General features: G+C 32.0%; 1 protein-coding gene across 1 annotated transcript in view; it reads left to right on the plus strand.

Annotated features, from left to right (window-relative positions):
* LOC143047954 (protocadherin Fat 3-like) overlaps nucleotides 1-16,324 on the plus strand; it is a 28,914-nt gene extending 12,590 nt beyond the window's left edge. Inside the window, exons 9-26 of the mRNA XM_076221327.1 lie at nucleotides 341-448; nucleotides 1,314-1,413; nucleotides 1,716-1,822; nucleotides 2,626-2,799; nucleotides 3,458-3,592; nucleotides 3,936-4,079; nucleotides 4,921-5,099; nucleotides 5,636-5,753; nucleotides 6,118-6,179; nucleotides 9,599-9,689; nucleotides 10,478-10,609; nucleotides 10,967-11,025; nucleotides 11,627-11,768; nucleotides 12,302-12,393; nucleotides 13,043-13,126; nucleotides 13,876-13,941; nucleotides 14,262-14,453; nucleotides 15,392-16,324. Coding sequence (XP_076077442.1) covers nucleotides 341-448; nucleotides 1,314-1,413; nucleotides 1,716-1,822; nucleotides 2,626-2,799; nucleotides 3,458-3,592; nucleotides 3,936-4,079; nucleotides 4,921-5,099; nucleotides 5,636-5,753; nucleotides 6,118-6,179; nucleotides 9,599-9,689; nucleotides 10,478-10,609; nucleotides 10,967-11,025; nucleotides 11,627-11,768; nucleotides 12,302-12,393; nucleotides 13,043-13,126; nucleotides 13,876-13,941; nucleotides 14,262-14,453; nucleotides 15,392-16,289 — 2,883 coding nt within the window. The 3' untranslated portion in view covers nucleotides 16,290-16,324. The remainder of the gene's footprint in view (nucleotides 1-340; nucleotides 449-1,313; nucleotides 1,414-1,715; nucleotides 1,823-2,625; nucleotides 2,800-3,457; nucleotides 3,593-3,935; nucleotides 4,080-4,920; nucleotides 5,100-5,635; nucleotides 5,754-6,117; nucleotides 6,180-9,598; nucleotides 9,690-10,477; nucleotides 10,610-10,966; nucleotides 11,026-11,626; nucleotides 11,769-12,301; nucleotides 12,394-13,042; nucleotides 13,127-13,875; nucleotides 13,942-14,261; nucleotides 14,454-15,391) is intronic.
* The last annotated feature ends 3,265 nt before the right edge of the window (nucleotides 16,325-19,589 follow it).

Here is a 19,589-nt window from a genome sequence, read left to right on the forward strand (position 1 = left end):
GCAAATACATATAGAATGTGGAGGAGTTAAACACATGCCGATATACAGATAAAGCCCATGTACTGAATAAACCCGTGTTTATCTTGGAGTTAATTTTAGACAAAGAGGATTGCCTGATAACTAAACTTAAAAAAAAAACACCGATGATTTCATTGTTTTCCAATTTTTAACTTTTTGTGTAGCTATATTCCCGCAGCACTGTTCCTTATGTATCTTTCCTACGATTATAAGCATAAACATCGTATTTTGTAGCCTATTACCTTGTTTTAATTATGAAAATGTCAACATTGAATAAGATTCCTACAGTTTGAATAAATCTAAATATGTTTCTCTTTTTCAGAACAGAAACCGCACCACGAAAACCACAATTCGGGTTAATGTTATTGATGTGGACGATATGGATCCTGTGTTTGACCATGACGATTTCAAACTACAAATATCCGAAAATGTAATGTTAACAAGTATCTTATAGTGTGCATGATTGCAAACATGATAAAATGATAAATGTAAAGTAGGATTATAAATATATATCTGATTCTACCACTGCATCGAGTGTGATACCATATTTATAAAAAAAATTGCCTGCTTATTATTTGAAAATCATTCGAGAAACAGATTCCACCACCATATCTCGTGTAATACGATATATATCCGCCCGAGACAGTTAAATTTTCACATTTAAAACGCGAGGCTTTCCGAGCGTTTCAAATATTTAAAATGTAACTGTCGAGAGTGGATAAATATTGTATTACACGAGATTTGGTGGTGGAATCTGATTCTCTAATGATTTTCAAATAATAAGCAGGCAAAATTGTTCCTTCTTTTCGAGTGATCTGCAAACAAATGTGTTCTTTCTACGTGAAGTCATCAGGCCTGGTCGCCTTTTTTTCATGCCGTCACAATAGGAAATTCAGAGGAAAACATGAAAATTCGACGTCATAATCGGATTTTAACCAATGAAGAACTGAGATCAAACGAACCACACGTTGATTAAATTCTTTTTTATACAATGGGTGCAGTTAGGGATTAATTGTCGAAGAATTAGAGAAAAATGCATACACTATTGATGAGATTTATATGAATTTAGATTGCAAATGACCATAACATTTTATACATTTTGTGGCTATTTTCTGGCCTTAACTTCTCAAGGAACGCTCCAACCCAAATATTTGAAAGCCAAGGATAGATAAATGTACACGATAGAAACGTTAAGAGCTATAGGACAAATAGAAAGGGACATCAAACTTATAGATTCAAACGTATTGAAATTTCAATTTACTTGTGATTTGTCATTGTGTATTGTGCTATTTCAGGTTAGTTATAGCATGTCCTGGCAGAAAACAACGCCAGTAATATCGGCGCATGACCGAGACAGTGGTACTGGGAAACAGGATATTGAGTTTGAAGTGTACGGTTAGTCTTTCAGTCAGTTAACTAACTTGAGATATAATTAGGAATTTGCATATGATCATTCTATTGTAAACATAACGGGTAACTTTACTATTTGTTTGATACGAGTATTTTGTTTTCACTAAACCGATTCAAGAGCACTTGAACGCAGAAAGGACAAAACACGACCTCTGTTTAAACAAGTGGGTGTAAATGTGGAAAGTGTAAAAAGTATCGTAAATAACAAAAAAGAAATAATATTATCACCTTAGTGATTATTATAACATTATCATTTGAAGCTATATAAGCCTACATTTAAATTTCAGACAATAATGACAAAAGTGTGTTTGATATCAATAGAAAAACAGGAGAAGTAAAGCTTTTCAAGATATTTGACAGGGAACCTCAAAGCATATACAACTTTAAAATAAAGGTATACATGTACTCAGACATATTCATGTTTCCTTTCATTAGAATTATCTAATGATCATCTTATGTTATTTAAAGTTGAGAGGTAAACACAAAACAAGCACCTCGTCATAACTATCAAGGGAAGTAACGAGCTTGTTTTATCCTGTAGTCAAGTCACAGCATTGAGAGGCTATATATTTGCCTAGGATTCAAGAAGACAAAGTATTCTCGACTCATTATAACATAAACAACACAATGAAGTTACTGAGACAATTTAAACTTATTTTGAATACAAAAAACCAAATCGGTAAAAGGAATGACTCCAATAAATACCAAAAGTAAGACATAAACGTTCCAGGAGAAGGCCAGAACAGTTGTTATCTCAATTATAGAAAACAAAGGTTTCCATTAAATTGTAAACACATTTGGACATACAAACAAAATTATCAGTGATATAATAAAGAACTAATGAATGATGATCCATGTACATTTATAAATGGGAATTGTTTTACATTCGTCATTTCGTGGTCTTTTATGCGGTATATGTTTGGTCATTTTTGAAAGCCGCACGGTGACTTATAAATGTAAACATATGTGTCATTTTGTTCCCTAGTGGATAGTTGTCTCATTTGCAATCACATCACATCTTCTTTTTATATGTATAGTATTAGCTGTGAAACTAGTTTATTAAGCTGACTAAAATAAAACCAACGCATTGTATTAATAAGCGTACACTGCTAACATATAGTATGTTCTCAAATGGTGCTTTTTTCACACCTAGGTGCATATACGGATTTATTTTATTTAATAGTATTTGTGTTTTAGGTTTATCAGATAAATGATCATCGCAGAAGTGCTACAGCAAATCTTAATATAATCGTATCAGATACAAATGACAATAAACCAATATTTGACAAGTCAGAATACCGTGCTAATGTGGATGAACACAGCAGTAAAGGAACCCTAGTTCTAAGAGTCCATGCTTCGGATAAAGATAGTGTATGTATTGAACACAAAGACATATGAAAAAACGTTTATCGACTCCACTTATTATTTCTATAGAATAAGCCTTTTTTTCTATTTTGTAAATAATGTTAGGTAAATCAGAGTGATATTTATAGATTATCGTTGATTATCTCAACGAGATTGATTTTCTCGCTTGAGCCGGGAAAAATTGCAATGATAAACTTCTATGTTTGTATACAAAATGAAGTTGTAATCAACCACACACATATTATAATCCTGCAAATATATCACAGGAGTATGACAATTAGGTAACTACTATGGTTCAACCCATGTGAATAAAAGGTCTTTGGGGGTATACGTCAATAAGAAAGCACCCGAAAGACTTAAATAACAAAAAGACTTCTACATTTAAATTCAGCGTGTCTGAGTATTTGTACATCCCGTAAACCGAACTCTTCGACCCTTACAGAGTTTGTTCATATCTATATTGGAGATGTCCATATGACCATAATTCTACCCATTAGTCGACTATAGCAGTTCTTCCGAAATTCGTAACTCAACGTTATTCTGTTAATGTAACCAATACCTACCTCATATAATTGAGAGCATTGTGTTTTATCCATTAAATTTATGGGTAAATAATAAAAATGTGTTTGTTTTTCAAATTAAAGATTGCGCTTTACTTTTTCAGGGAAATAACGCAGTTGTGATATATTCAATAGAAACCATACAATCTGTGTTTCAAATAAATGAAAATTCTGGTGAAATACTAGTAGCTAACTCAGAAAAGTTAGACAGAGAAGTAAACGAAACGTTTATTTTAAACGTAAGTGTAAAAACAATCAAATATCACAAGTGATGTCGCTTATTTGAAGACTTTATTGCAGAATTGGTCAAAGACCACTATGTACAATAAGACATATAATAAAAGTTAAAAATAAAAAAATGCACCACCACACTCCTGCTTAATGCGATGTGAACTGTATAATTTAAAAACAAAAATGCTATAACTCAAATCCAAATAGTCTGTTCAAATAGTTTTGTGTTCTGCTAACTGTTTGTTTTGGGTTTTTTTTTTTTTTTTTTAAAAACCCTCTGTGTTTGGTTTAGTGTTTGAATCTTATGTGGGTATGATTTGGATTCTGAAATCACAGATTTGTTATTTACAGATTAAAGCTACCGATTCGAAGAAAAATGATTTTTATGACCAAGCAGTAGTTACAATTAAAGTTTTAGACAAGAATGATAATGGTCCAGTCTTTACTCACAATAGTTATCACTTTAACTCAACAGGCACGTACATTATTGTACAGGTAAATGAATAACTTTGATTTGTTATATTGAAAAATAATATATGTTAATGCAGTCTAACTGCAAAGGTGTTCGGTTGTCAAATATTGAAAAATAATATTTTGCAAGTAATTGATTTATTTACATAGTAGTACATTGTTCACAATAGTTCATTTTGCTGAATTTTCTATTTACATTGCAAAATTGTAACAATCGTAACAATATACATTCATTATTGAAGTCGAAGATAAAACATGAAAAGAAATGTTACATTCTATTTTGCAACGTTTTTCATATCGATAATACAAATAAAGATATATTTCTGGGTGTGGCTGTTAAATTACGAGTCAAGTTCAAAAATTTACGGTATCAATCAAGTCCAGTTACTTTTACAGTGACTAAAAAATCTAGAATTATACAAGTTAAATGATTGCAAGAATGGTTGCTAAACATTCAGTGGCAAATATTTCATGAATGTTACTGACGATTATTTTTTTAAAGAAAATATAAAGATGATTTGTGGTGAGAAATAACCCCCTCTCATAGTGCGTCAGTGAAGGGTTAACATATTTTTGAAGTTAAGATAATCTTATTCCATGTATAATTATATCAGTTGCAAGTAATGTGTAAAATAATAAAAATACCGCACTCCAAGGAAAATTCTAAACGAAAGGTCCACAAACAAACGGCAAAATCAAAAACTGTAACACATCAAACGAATGGATAACAATTGTCATTTTCCGGACTTGGTACAGGCATTTTCTTATGTAGAAAAAACTACATTAAACCTGGTTTTATAGCTAGCTAAACCTCTCACTTTTATTGTAATATATTGTAAAATTATTTGCCTTTTACATTTGTAAGGTTAAAGCCAGCGATAGAGACAAAGAAGATAATGGTAAAGTTGTTTATACCTTGGAATCTGTACAACGTAATATCAAGTTAGATTCTAACACTGGAAGACTAACAATGATTGGTCAACTTCCAACTGATACTAGTATTAGGGTAAAAGCATGTGATTCTGTGAAGATCGTCAGTAGCAGGCAAGTAGTTCTTATGAATTAGACTGGTCTCAGTTGTTATATGCTGATAATTGTCATTAGTAGTTTCTATATTAAGAAAGGTGTTGCCATGAATTATAATTGATGTGGTCATAATTATAAATCAACTGTTGAATAATTCTGAAATACTAAGGCTTTTCTACCTCAGAAATAAATTACCATATCAGTATTTGGCAAAACTTTAAGGAATTTTAAGTACTCAATGCTCTTCATTTGGCCTTTTTAACTTTTTTTATTTGAGCGTCACTGGTGCGTCTTTTGTAGACGATTCCTGACGCAAAAAGTAGATTTTAATCCTAGTATCTATCATAAGTTTATTTAGAGAAATTAAAAATATTAGTAAGTTTACATCCTAATTGAATTTGTAGATTACACACTGCCTATTTTAAAGAATATGACTTAAATGTGTCATTAAGCATACACCAATGTTGCTTAATCTACTATGTATAATGCAAACTTTCAACTTATTTAAATCTTTAAAAAAATATCTCAAAGTTTTTTTTTTATCACATTTGTAGAAGATGTACATTTGCACAAGTTTTCATTTATGCTGGAATGGTACACGTGAATAGTTATAATTTGACGGCAACTGTTATGGAAAATGTATTGGTTGGATCGTATGTCAGTAATATTGAGGTATGTTTATCATAACATACATATTGTACTCTTTGGTCGGATTGTTGTCTCTTTGACATATTCCCCATTTCCATTCTCAATTTTATCTTAAAGTCGTGAAGAATTATGTAGCATCGTAAAAGTACCAGATCCTGGATATTTGTGTTTTCTGATCTGACGGTTAACTAGAAATATTTGTTTTAGTTTTTGTAACTTTAAATTAAAGACATATACTGTAGAAAAATAATATTAATTTTGTTTGATTTGATCTCAAAAAAAGAAACACTTTTTGAAACTTTATTCAATGTGACTAATTTAGGTAAACACTATATTTGTTAAAATTATAAATTATACATTTGTACTTCTATCTTTTTTTATATTTCAGATTTCTGGTAATAGATACGAGATCATCAATAAAAATGTTCCTTTCACAATAGATATTTCAAGGTATTTATACAACTTAAAGATTTTCTTTAAGGCAAATATATTGTCTTGTTTTTTCAATGTTATCGTAGATTCCTACCTATTTACTTAAGTAAGGTAGCTAAATTTAAAATAAAAACAGCAGATACAGAAAAATAAATTCCTTGTATCTGTAACGCTTTTCTGGATTCATCACTGATGTATATACATTTGGCCCGTATGCATAAAGCTATTTAAGTTGAGATGTTTTTCTAAAAGGACGGATTTATCTGCATGTCCAACAAATAATGAATACTACGATTCGATTTGTTAACTCCATTGGTTTCACGTAAGTAAGTAAGTAAGTAAGTAAGTAAGTAAGTAAGTAAGTAAATAGTTTTTTAAAGTGTCATATATTGATTGACATAAATATAAGCAACATTATATAAAAATATACACATAAAACAATCAATATCCAGCCATAAAAACGACTTATGAGACACTAAAAAGCTTAAAATTCTATAAAAATTTCAAATATATCCCGTAAAAAACATACAAGTCACAAAACATTCACCATTAAAATAAAAAATCACTATATTCAGTAAATATATATTGTTATATATCAGTATTTGTGGTTGGATTATGTTTCTGTGTGTAAGAGAGAGTTGTTCCCCTTTTGCCAGGTTTTGTATTTATGTTTGTGACGTCATCTTTGTCTGATTAAAATGTAGAAATGGAAGCTGATGGGTTTTTATGTGTCCGTATGTAATCGCCTCCATCCATGCTACCAGAGCTATTCCACTAGTCTGTAATAATATATATAAAAAATGTCGAAATCTGACTTTCTTGATAAAATTTAAATAATAAAACTCTGAAGCTAGTAACAAATTCATAAAGAGCTGTAAACAATTGTTTTGGCAGAAAAATTTATATAAGAATTTGCATAGGAAATATTGTATATCATAACAGTTTATAATTTCAATAAATTTATTATCTATATCGAGGCTGTGAAAATCTTGAATCAATTTTGAACATTCATGAAAAAGGTTATATCGAATATCGTCATATATAGTGTGCATTCCATAAGAAAATGTTTTTCAGTCTCTACACTGCAACTTTCACAAAACAACAAAGTCTATTTTCTACGGATGTAGGCGGCCTGGAGTATCTGTCAGTCTCGTGCGCTAGCGGTAGATCCCCGGAGTTAAACAGAGCCAAAACACGCCTTTCCTGTTTAGATATGTTTAAAAACATATAAGGTTCTGTTTTCACACATTGTTTATAACATCTATAAGTGCGCAATTTGTTTCCGTTTTTTACATTACGACGGTCATCAAAAAGTTCTTCATACCATTCTGTGTTGTACAGCTCATATAGATTTTCACTTATCATATGCATAACTGATTTAGTCGATAATGTTAAGTCATACGTCGGATCCTTTAGTCTGATCCGATCAACAATCTTATGCACTTCAAATGACCAACCCTTTCTTCTTCTAGATGTCCATTTAAAAGTTTTGTAGGAAATTCTTTGTTGGTCAGTACGGATCAATTTGCACAAAAGTCTACAATAATTAATTCGTTGTTTGTTTATTGGTGAAGTCCATCCCATATCACCGCTTGAAGCTACGTTCGATGTGCGCTTTTGTACCGATACGAAATATTTACAGGCTCGGTTTTGTACTGCTGATATGGCACTAAACGATTTTGTGCCCCAGATACCACTACCATAAAGTAAAATTGTTTCAACAACGGACGTATACAGTTTATTGTACACATTAAAAGTCATCCCTTCCATGGATTGAGTTTTGTAATTAAAGCACCCAAAGCACGGCTCGCTGCTTTGACCAGTTCTTTTGCATTTTTTACGAAAGTTAAAAGTTCGTCCATCCATATACAAAGGTATTTGTATGAATCAATGAAGTCAAACAATTTTCCAGAGCATCGGAACGAAACATATGAACGTAAAAATGACTGTTGACGGAAATGGACAATTTTAGTTTTACCAATATTTACGGATAACTTCCATTCAGCGCACCATTCGGTTGCTACATTTAACATACGTTGTAGACTTTCTTTATCTGGAGCTATTAGCGCTATATCGTCCTCGTACAGCAATAAACTGAGACGGAAATCAACAATATGCACTCCACATTCGAAAGAGTTTATACGATCTGCCAAAGTATTGATGGAAACCGAAAATAAAGTTGGCGTTAGGATACAGCCCTGCTTCACACCGGCATCTATACTAAACCAAGGGGTCTGGTCACTATTGATACGAACGGTACATTTTAGGTCATTATACAAGAACTGTCCACGGACACCAACACGCTGTAATCTAAACCACAGAAGATGGTGTTCAACGGTGACAAAAGCTGTCTTCGTGTCTATAAAGAATACATAAGTTGACTCTCTAGATATTCTTCTGTCGTTCAGAATAGAATGAAGCGTGTGAAAATCTTCTTCGCAACTACGGTTACGGCGGAACCCATTTTGCTCATCACACAGAATTTCGTTATTTTCCAGCCAAGAGTTAAGTCTAGTGTTTAAAATGTAACAATATATTTATATTTTACATGGCACGGAAACCAAAGTTGTTCCCCTGTAGTTCATGAGATTTCTGTCGTCTTCAGATCCCGGTTTTAAAATGGGATTGGTGATACCACTATTCCACTGATACGGAACTTTTCAAAGATTAAAGCAATCACTGATAATTTGATAAAGCAAGTCGTCTATTACCGCGTTATTCTTTCGTCGGAATTTCATCTATTCCCGTGGCCTTTCGTAATTTCGCGTTTATTACGGCATTAACGACCTCGTCTCTTGAAATTGGTTGATTTAGCGGTGTAACGTCTATTTCTATGTTGAAACTCGATGCATTAAGTTGGCTATCATCTCCACCATTGCGTTTAAAAAAAATTTGAAAGTCACTCTTCAATTTATTTAGAACGTCGTTTTTATTCGTTTTTACATTTTTATTTTCATGCATACGAGACCAGAAGCAGTTGAAGAACTGTATGACTAAAAATTACCTTAAAATGGATAAATACAAAATAAAACGACCATTGTATTTTGAATGTAAATATTGTTGTATTAAAATGTTTCTTTTTTATACTTAAATATATTCAATAAACTGTCAAAAGACATCGTTCGAATTAAGAAAAAAATCGGATGGTACTTACTATGTCAGAATTTAATCGTTATTGTATCTGCATGAACTTTAAAATGTTTAATTTATATGATAATCTTTGAGTGCTTCAAATTTAAAAGAACTAGCAACCCCAATCACGATGACATATTTCTGTATATGTCAATCGTACATCTAAACAGGTCTCTTTACTAACTGATATTTTCCGAATTTACTCGTTGATGTTGAATGTGATATCAAGTCCACTCATTGAAATAAGCGGTTAGCTTAACTTAGATATTACAAATTGTTTCCAGTATTGTTTTTTATTTTTACAGTGGAATTGTCAGAACAGGATCATTATTGGACTATGACGAGGGAAAACAACATTTTGACTTAACAATTCGTGTATTTAATAAAGAGAAAAATGTGAGTTATAATAGAATCGTATACGACTGTTTGTGTGTAAATTTCTCTAAAAACGTCTCCTAACATTTGTGTCTAACCATGACTTTATTCCAAAGTGCTCTCAATATTTATAACATTTCCACTATGACAGCTTGGTGTGTGCATTTGAGGTTTTTAAAAACTGTTTCGCTATAATGGGATATACTATAAAAATTGTAAGGCCTAAACATTGCACTGATGTTGATTTTTGCAAATTATTAGTTAATAATATAAACATTTGGTATATTTTAACTCAAATTATAAAAAAAAGTAACCATGTTTTGTCATTCAGATACTCATTTGACAATTGTTATTGGTCAATGATGTCTGATGAATATTTCTGCAAACACATGTCATGTTACTATTGTATAAAAATTGTATTAATCAACCATCTTTAACGATAAATAACATTACAAATGTATGGATATGAGAAGTCTTGATATACAATGTTTATAGTTATCATAGGTACTAGGATTATAATTTAGTACGCCAGACGCGCGTTTCGTTTACATCAGACTCATCAGTGACGCTCATATCAAAATATTTATAAAGCCAAACAAATATTAAACGTGTATGATACACGATCTTTAAAATATCGCATTCCTGTGGTTTTGAACAATTTTAAGATTATGACCATTTTATGTGTGATAAATTCACAAGAAATAATCCAAATCCTCTTGTTGACCTACAATATCTACTTAAACTCGTTCACAAATCTTCAAAATGAAAATTAACTTGAAGTGATATATGTTTTGATAACTCCATTTTAGATGATTGCAACAATTCGATTGGCTATTGAAGTTCTGGATGCAAATGACAACTCTCCGGAGTTTTCACAGCATCTTTACACATTTGCCTTACCAGAAGATATAACAGCTGATACTGTTATTGGAGTTGTTAAGGTAGGTTTGCCATTTGATACAAGACTTTTTGGTTTGAATGCACTTGGAGTTCTGTATTTTTTGTTATTTTGCTTTTTAAATGATTTGACTGAGCACAGATGGTTGATATAAATCCTCATCGTTTTTATTTGTTTCATTATTTATTATTAGCTAAGTCAGCAGTTTGACGAGTTTAGGTATTTGCCTTTGTTTCAGATTTCATCATTTTCTATTGCTGCTTTACATATAGGTTATACTTTTAATAAGAGTACTTATTGTTGGTAAAGTATATCATAACTAGTTTAATCGGTTCAGATCATACTACTTTCACATGTAAATTATAATCGAGAAGGTTATCATACTATTTTTTTCTAATAGGCTACAGATAAAGACACTGGAAATAATTCTGCAATTCAATATTCCTTGCAGAGCAGCATGTACGTACATATATTGTTTCAATGATTTCCTTTAAATTGTTTTAAATGACACAACAAAGTAAATGAAATTGAAAATATAGCTTTGTTTGTGTTAAAATTATTGCTAATAAGAATCACAATAAAATTCAAAATGGAGCGGATTTCAGCACCTATATGTCATCATAAGGTTTTCAACAATAAGGAAACCTCTAAATTTAGTCGCCTTAAACGTCTATGACGTGACATGATAATAAGCATATCACGTGTTAACTATAATGCACAATGTTCTTCGCTGATTGTTGAAAGTGCAGATCGTGGTGCAAATTTCTGTTGTTGATTTGTTGCAACCGTCACAACATTCGTAGATTATTATAAGAAATATAAGTATCAGATATATCAGTCGAGCCTAGTCGAATAATAGTCATTTAAGAAGAATTTGCATGAAGATTGACCATAGTTTTGATAATGTTTAAATGTTATTATTATATACTTCAATGATTCATCTAAATCACAAAAATACAAACAAAAGTGTGTTATAATTTGTACCATATAACCCACAAAAGAATAAATCTGTCATGTCAACATTTATCAGTTAAAAGTGAAATATACGATCTATTTGTAGTGACTCGACAACATTTCTAGTCGGTTCAAACGGTAATATCAGAATGAAGGATTCACATAATGATATGAAAAGTCTGTATCAGATAACCGTGGTAGCATCTGATGGCGGTGCTCCTCAGTTAAGATCCTTCGCTCAGATATTGGTAAGTAATGTCATTTTATTGCTTTGTGCTGATACATAACATAGCTGATATATAACATATATAACAGTAATTAATTTTTGATGATTGATATTTTTTTTTTTGCTTTTTTGAAATCTGAGCCAACAAAATGGAAATAACAACGTTAATCAATGTAACAGCAACATAATCCCCCAACAAAAGAGTTACAAACTATATTTGATATTAATGTTTCACAAATATTTATTTTTGAGATGCCTTAAATCCGTATATGTGTCTTTGTTTTTTAAACATATCAGACGTTATGCCTCCTTTTTGGTCGAATCGGTTTCTTCAATGCTAGTTGATGAATTTGTACAGTATTTCAAAGAAATTCAGATGTTTCCCTTATGATAAATTCGATATTGTATTGACTTCAATTAATCCAGAATTTGTAATGAAATAATATTCATAAACCTGCAGATCATTTTATTTATTGACTAAACAGATTTATAAAATAAATAAAGTGTCTCATTAATAATTTTATCGTTTCTAAACTACTTTTTTTTTACTTTCAGATTACACGAGTTAGTATAGTCGAATCACAAGTAAAGTTTGGTACACCATTAGTGGAGAAAAAATTAAAAGAAAAGAAAGATGAACTTGAGAGGTTTGCAAAATAGTACAATATAATTTATGCTTAAACTTGTCGAAGCAAATGGTAATGTATATCAACGCTTTGGTATTACTAATCACATTTAGAAGTAGATTTTGAGACATTTAGAAATGAGATAGATCAAAGATATTAAGATTAATGCAGAATTAATTGAACATCAAGATTATATTTAGTTAAAAAGTGTTGTTCCAAAGACGGCTAAGTCCTAGGGTAGAAAAAACTAGGTGTTTTGAATAATTTGGCATTTTTTAATCAGATAATTTATAGAAAATGTACATGTCAACTATTTTGCATTTCTACCCTCAAATACTGACTACTCGGCTGGTGGTGCCATCAGTGAAGATACATCCACCATGCAGCAGTGGTATCGATCTACCTATTGGTAAATAATCACCAAAGGTATTTGTTAAGAATCATCAAAGGTATTTGTTGAGAATCACCAAATGTACCAAGCTAATATTTGATAAGGTAAAAGCGCTTTTTGAATATATAAGACTCGACAGTGAGATCAAATCAAAACAGAAGTTTAAATCAAATACGAATTTGTAGAGCTCCTACGTGATATTTGTATCGTCAGCGTCCTGATTTAATCAGCAACAATGTTCAGTGGGATTTTAATTTTTGTTTTTTTCCTAATTTACAGACAAATTGGTGCCATTCTGAAGATCAAAACTCATATAGAGGGCGTTAAGGGTGTAAAACTGAAGAATCAAAATCAACAAATAAGGTAGACATTTGTATAAATGTATAAACATTAGTACTGTAATTTTTTGTGCACCGCACTATCACCATGACATGAGTTACTATACATCGAAAAGTTTTGACGATATCAATAATGAATTTTAAAATACATATTTAAGTTAAACAACATTGTCTTTTTTTGATATTTTTAGTTGATAATTGATGATTGTTGTTTGTCTTAAGTCCAGTGGCAAATAGTCCAGACGAGAACAAATCAATATAACTTGAATATTATGGAATGTTGAATAGGGATATCAATGTTGCCTTAAATGCTACCTAAGACTTCTACATAGAGTTGTTTTGTGGGATCTTCAACGAACAGCGTGTCCACAATTTTGATCGGACGATGCTGGGAATTTATATTCTCGCACAATATACTGCCAGTCGAAAGAAAACCCGTATTTCGTTATCCAAGTTTATAACCAATGGTGATATTCTTTATGCAAAAATTTACTATGAACAAGTTGTATATCAAATGCGCCTAGAATAAATAGAGTATTGAATGACCTTTCCCTCATTCTGTTTACTAAGTTCCGGAGTAAATTCAGTTCAAAAATACAAATCCAACTTATTTTTAATCTTGCATTAATCAGACTGTTATTTCTGTTTTCAGAGTCACCAAATACACTACACCGTGTTCTAATACACATACAGTTCTAAATTTCTTTATGCAATTATCTTCGAGTATTAAGATTATATATTTGACACTGATCTAGCAATCATTTTTTTGTCTAGGTCTTATATGTATATTTCTGGAAAATACAACAATGAAACGGTCATAACTGCCTCCACACTTAGAGTGTAAGTACGGAATACTATTAATTTGAAAAGCATTTTTTATAACTTTTTTTTAAAAATGAAGTCTTAGACGAGGTTGAACACAGAAATATGGAAAGTGCGAATTCTTACCAAATATACATCTTTCCAATGGAAATATTCTGGGTCGAATCGGCGCAAAAATCAGTATCGTAAAACTCAAGCCATTGTCACGATTGTGTTTAAAAACGTTTCGTATAGATTTTTTTTCTGAATTACACGTTGAACGCAGTACAGTTAATTTTAAACGATTTACAAAATTCATTTTTATTTGTAATATAGAAAATTATATCTCTATATTACAGTATGATATTGGAACACATGTCAGAAATCCAGGCTTTATTTGGAAACCAGAGGACAATATATCTACCTAGCCTTCATAGGGAGGGTATTCGTGCTGTAGAAATTGCTTTAATTGCTATTGGTGGTGTGATATTTATTGCCAGTATTATTCTCATCATCGTTATTCGAAAGCAATGGGGACTCTACACTATAAAGTAAGTAGTTACAATATTCATGTATAAGAGTAGACAAATGCTCATATGAGGTTGCATAGGAGTATAGCAATTTGAGGTGTCCATCTTAGACAGACAATTATTGTGGAGATTTTTTTAAATAAACAAACAAAGGAAATGGAAATTTCATGGGTTGTCTTCCCCAGGCACATGTTACCTTAGACGAATTTGGCACAACTGTTTGAAATGTTTAGTCCTCAATGCTCTTCAATTTTTGTTTGGCTTTATTATTATTTGTATCTGAGCATGAGTTTTTGGTTGACGAACCGCGCGTCTTGCGTATTATATTATAAGCTTGGTACCTTTGATAACTATCTACACCACTGGGTCGATACCACTGCTGCTGTATGTGTCATCGCCGAGGGTTTCACCAGCCCAGTATTCAGCACCTCGATGTTAACATAATTATCAATTCTATGGTCATTTTTATGAATTAACTGTTTGCAAAAGCACCAATTATTCTAAATACTAAGGATTTTTGTACCCAAGGCATAGATTGCCTTATACGTATTTTGCACAATGTTTTGGAATTTTGGACCCTCAATCCTCTTCAACTTGATAATACTTGTTTGGCTATATTACTACTTTTATCTGAGCGTCACTGATAAGTCTTTTGTTGACGAAACGCGGGTCTGGCGCAAATATAAACTTTCAATCCTGGTATTTAAGATGAGTTTATTTGCAACCTTTTTGAAATTTTCACTTAAACTGTGAGTTTTGTTTTCTTTTAAATAAAAGATGTGGGGTGTTCGTCAATGAAACGATGATATAAAAAGACTTTTAGAGTGAATCGTACGGTCTTAAACTAAAGTTAAGTGTTTATCAAATATGTTAGGTGCGAAATCACTTAGTGTTAGTGACTTAATTGTACTATCTATAATATGTATATCTTCAATTATTTTTTTTTATCTTTATTTCAGACAACAGAAGTTTGATCGGCTTCATAGCAATTTGATTCGTAAAAGTTCGTTATATGAATCACAGGAAATAAAGGTTCGACTTGACGATGAAACATCTGACTATGCTGGCTCGCTAAATACACAGGAAGTGGAAATAAGTCAAAGCAGTAACGCAGCATCTCTTGATGCTACAGCTTTTTCTAATCCTGTTTACGAAAGTATGCACGAAACTACAATGACAATATCGCCATCAACAGCTGCTGCCACCAACGAAGCACTGGAAAGTCTACAAGACTTGGCAGAGAGACTAAATATAGAAGATAAACCATCAAATGTAGATGGAACATTAGAAGAACATTCGGAACAAACTTTTGTTAAAAGTGCAGATGGTACCCAAATTGTAACATCTGTAGAGACATACGATGATATTGATATGAGTGGATACAGTAACTTTGAAATTAATGAACAAGACAATATACCACGTATTGAATCCTCTAACTTAATGAAATTCGAATCAGATCAGTCATTATTTGACCAAGATGCTGAAAATGGAGAACACAAATACGAAGATCAGGACAATGAACCAAACATCGACTATAATGATAAACAAGTTCGGTTCTCTTCCATTGTTCTGGATACAGAAGACGACGTATTCCATCCACTGAAGGAGGAAACAATTACCCCTGCACATTTTGAGTATGATAGTGATCGTGATGACAGGGAAAGTATGGGGAGCTCCTTTCCTGATCTCTCTAAACTCATGCACCACTACTCTGACGAAACAGATAGGGCAGATGAAGAAATTCACTCACCAATGGACTTTTTAAAAGCTGATGAAATCCGACGAACTCCGACTGATAATGGAACATTTCACTTTGGATTTAGAGCATCTAAACAGGATGAAATAACAAAATTTTGATTTGATCTTTAATTCAATTAAAAAATTTGAATATATCAACTTTTAGTTATAGTATTGTATTACATACATGTATCTATACATTAGCCGCTCCATCATATATCAGGTACTGTTAAAAATCCTAAACGAAGCATACGCAAAAAAGCATCACTTGAATAACGAAAAATATTTTAGTATCTATGTCTATTTATCCAAGCAAACTAGGAAACTAGACAACCAATTCAGACTTCAAATCTTTTCAGACTTTAAATGTAGGATTACAAAGGTACCAAACATTTCCAGTTATAAATTATTAGCTTGAATTTCAATTTTGAGAGTATATACATGTTCATATATAAATGTATACTTTTGAAACACATATCTGAATTCGCACATGGGGTACAACAACGTATAAATGAATTTAATTTAAAAAAAACATACAAGACTAACAAAGGACAGGCTCAAAAATGCGATGGGGTTATACCTCTAGACAATATAAACTAAAGAAACACATAGCAATACGCACAGTAAAAATCAGTTTAAAAAAAAGTCTGAGTCTGATGTCAGAATTGGTAAGAAAAAAAAACTCAGCAAAATGACAATGATGCAAAAATTAACAAAGGACTACTAACAGTTAATGACATGTAAGCTACAGACCTCAATTAAAATGCTTGAAAGATTATTTAAGAATTGAAAGCTTCTTTGTGTAACTTCATTGGGGTGTAAAACCGTTGACCGAAGTACATTTTGTATGAAGCGCGGAAGCGCTTCATTCTAAAAATGTGCGCACGGTCAACGCTTTTACACCCCTATGAAGTTACAAAAAGAAGCATTTAATACTTATGATTACATTTCTTATCTAGGATCATGAAAACACGAATACAATCATTTTTTTTAATTTAAATCAACTGTGCACTTTATTGTCGGACCTCGTGTTATCATGAATGATAAGTTTTATTGTGTAATGCAGTTGCTTAAGGAATAACACGTGATGTGCAGTTGGTCAATCAGAATAACGTATTATAATGAAACTCGGAAGCGCTTCATTCTAAAAATGTGCGCACGGTCAACGCTTTTACACCCCCTATATGAGGTTACAAAAAGAAACATTTAATACTTATAATTACATTTCTTAACTAGGATCATGAAAACACAAATACAATCAATTTTTTTATTTAATTCACCTTTGCACTTTATTGTCGGACCTCGTGTTATCATGAATGATAAGTTTTATTGTGTAATGCAATTGCTTAAGGAATAACACGTGATGTGCAGTTGGCCAATCAGAATCACGTATTATAATTGAACATAGTACATCTAATGTAATTATTTCTACATCATATGAAAATCAAGCACAATCCCTTCCGTTAGGGTTTAGTATCATACCATCATAAAATAAATGAGAAGCACAAAACCCGAATAATGCCAACAACTGTGCTTTTTTAATAAATGTGTTAATATTTTGTAAAAAGGCCCTATGAGTGATTAATATTAATACCAACATATGCAATTCTTAATGACTTTACAACAGTATCGTAACAATATCCCTTCGGAATATGTCTATTTTAAAGGTTGGGTTAGTTTTTAGGTGAATGCTAACATTGTTGTGATTTATAAAGAATATTTTCAGAAAATATCGAAAGTGAAATAACTGAACGTTAAGAGATATATGCATGTTGATTTATATTTACGAATGATGTCCTTGTACCGATGATAAAATTTAGTAAATGTTTTGACTAGTTTTTGATATCGAAAACCCTGGTGTAAAATGTTTTCAGTAATACAGCGATTGCTTTCGTTAAAATCAAATACGTTGTTATATACACGAGCGATTGGAATAAGTAAAGATATATGAAAATACCATAAGGTGGTGACAAGGGAACGTAACAATCTAGAGCAATTAACAATTGGAAATGAAAAATCATCTCTTTTATCATACATTTTGGTATAAAAGCTTCCCGTTAAAGATATAGATATCAAGATACAGGAAAGGGCAGTGTTCATTGTTAGCATTAGCTTTATTTAAAGTCAGTTGGGCAGGACAAATGTCTTTACTGTACATACTGAGGACGTCATTATTGAGAGCAAATATATCATCCAAATATCTAAAAGTGTTATCAATTGAATCAGCAGTAGTTTCAATGGGTCTTTGCTGATTTTAGTCATAAATTATAACTCATAACAATACAGAAACAGGTCCGTCCATGGAAAGTCCGATAATTTGGCGATATACGGAATCTCTTAAGCGTACAAAAATGTTATCTAGTAAAAGTTCAAGGGCATTGATAGTTTTCGAGGAGGCCCATTTGACATACTCAATGATGCCGGTATAATGATTATTAAAACACGTGTTTATTTGAAAAACAGTTATAGATAAAACTGTAATTAAGAACACTCGCTGTTCCTGAAAGAAAACGGAAAAGTTAACAGAAGTTGTGTTTGTCTCATTTTAGGAGCCTGTAATTCAGGAAACCTCTCTACGATCAGAGACATGTATTATATGTCTCTGCTCCGATGTAAAAGAGGGATGAAAGATACCAAAGGGACAGTCAAACCCATTAATCTAAAACAAACTGACAACGCCATGGCTAAAAATGAAAAAGACAAACAAACAACTACACACATGACACAACATAGAAAACTAAAGAATAAACAACAGGAACCCCACCAAAAAACTAGGGATGATCTCAGGTGCTCCGGAAGGGTAAGCAGATCCTGCTCCACATGTGACACCCGTCGTGTTGCTTATGTGATAACAAATCCGGTAAATAGTCTAATTCGGTAGGTCACATTCATGAAAGGGAAGGGGATTGTAGTTACGACGTAAGGAACATATCCGATATCATTTGTGAGACGGTTATTCCATAACGGTCAACCAATCTCGTGATGGCGTCCGTAAAATTTACGAAGGGATGATTTCAACTTCACCATTTGGAATTATTGGTTTAATAGCTTACTTGTGAGCAGCAACCCTCTATCAAGAAAATCATGATAGGAAGTGCAAGCACGGGAATATCGTATCAATTGGGAGATATATACCCTGTATGCAGGTGCTGCTGGAATGTTGCTACCTAGAAATGGAAAGTTCACAATGAGAAAGCTGAAATCATCTCTTTTGTCGTAAAGTTGTGTTTTCAACCGACCCTCATTGTCAATTTCTAGATGTAAGTCAAGATATGAGGCCGACTTAACTGTATCTGTAGTATCCTTTATCTCTAGCTCGATGGGATATATGCGTTCCACATAGTCACTAAATTTTGAATTAACTTGTATACGGCTGATTTTTTAGTTTATTTTACAGATGTTAAGTCGGAGAAAATTTCT

This window comes from Mytilus galloprovincialis, chromosome 10 (genome assembly GCF_965363235.1).
Source record: "Mytilus galloprovincialis chromosome 10, xbMytGall1.hap1.1, whole genome shotgun sequence".
NCBI lineage: Eukaryota > Metazoa > Mollusca > Bivalvia > Mytilida > Mytilidae > Mytilus > Mytilus galloprovincialis.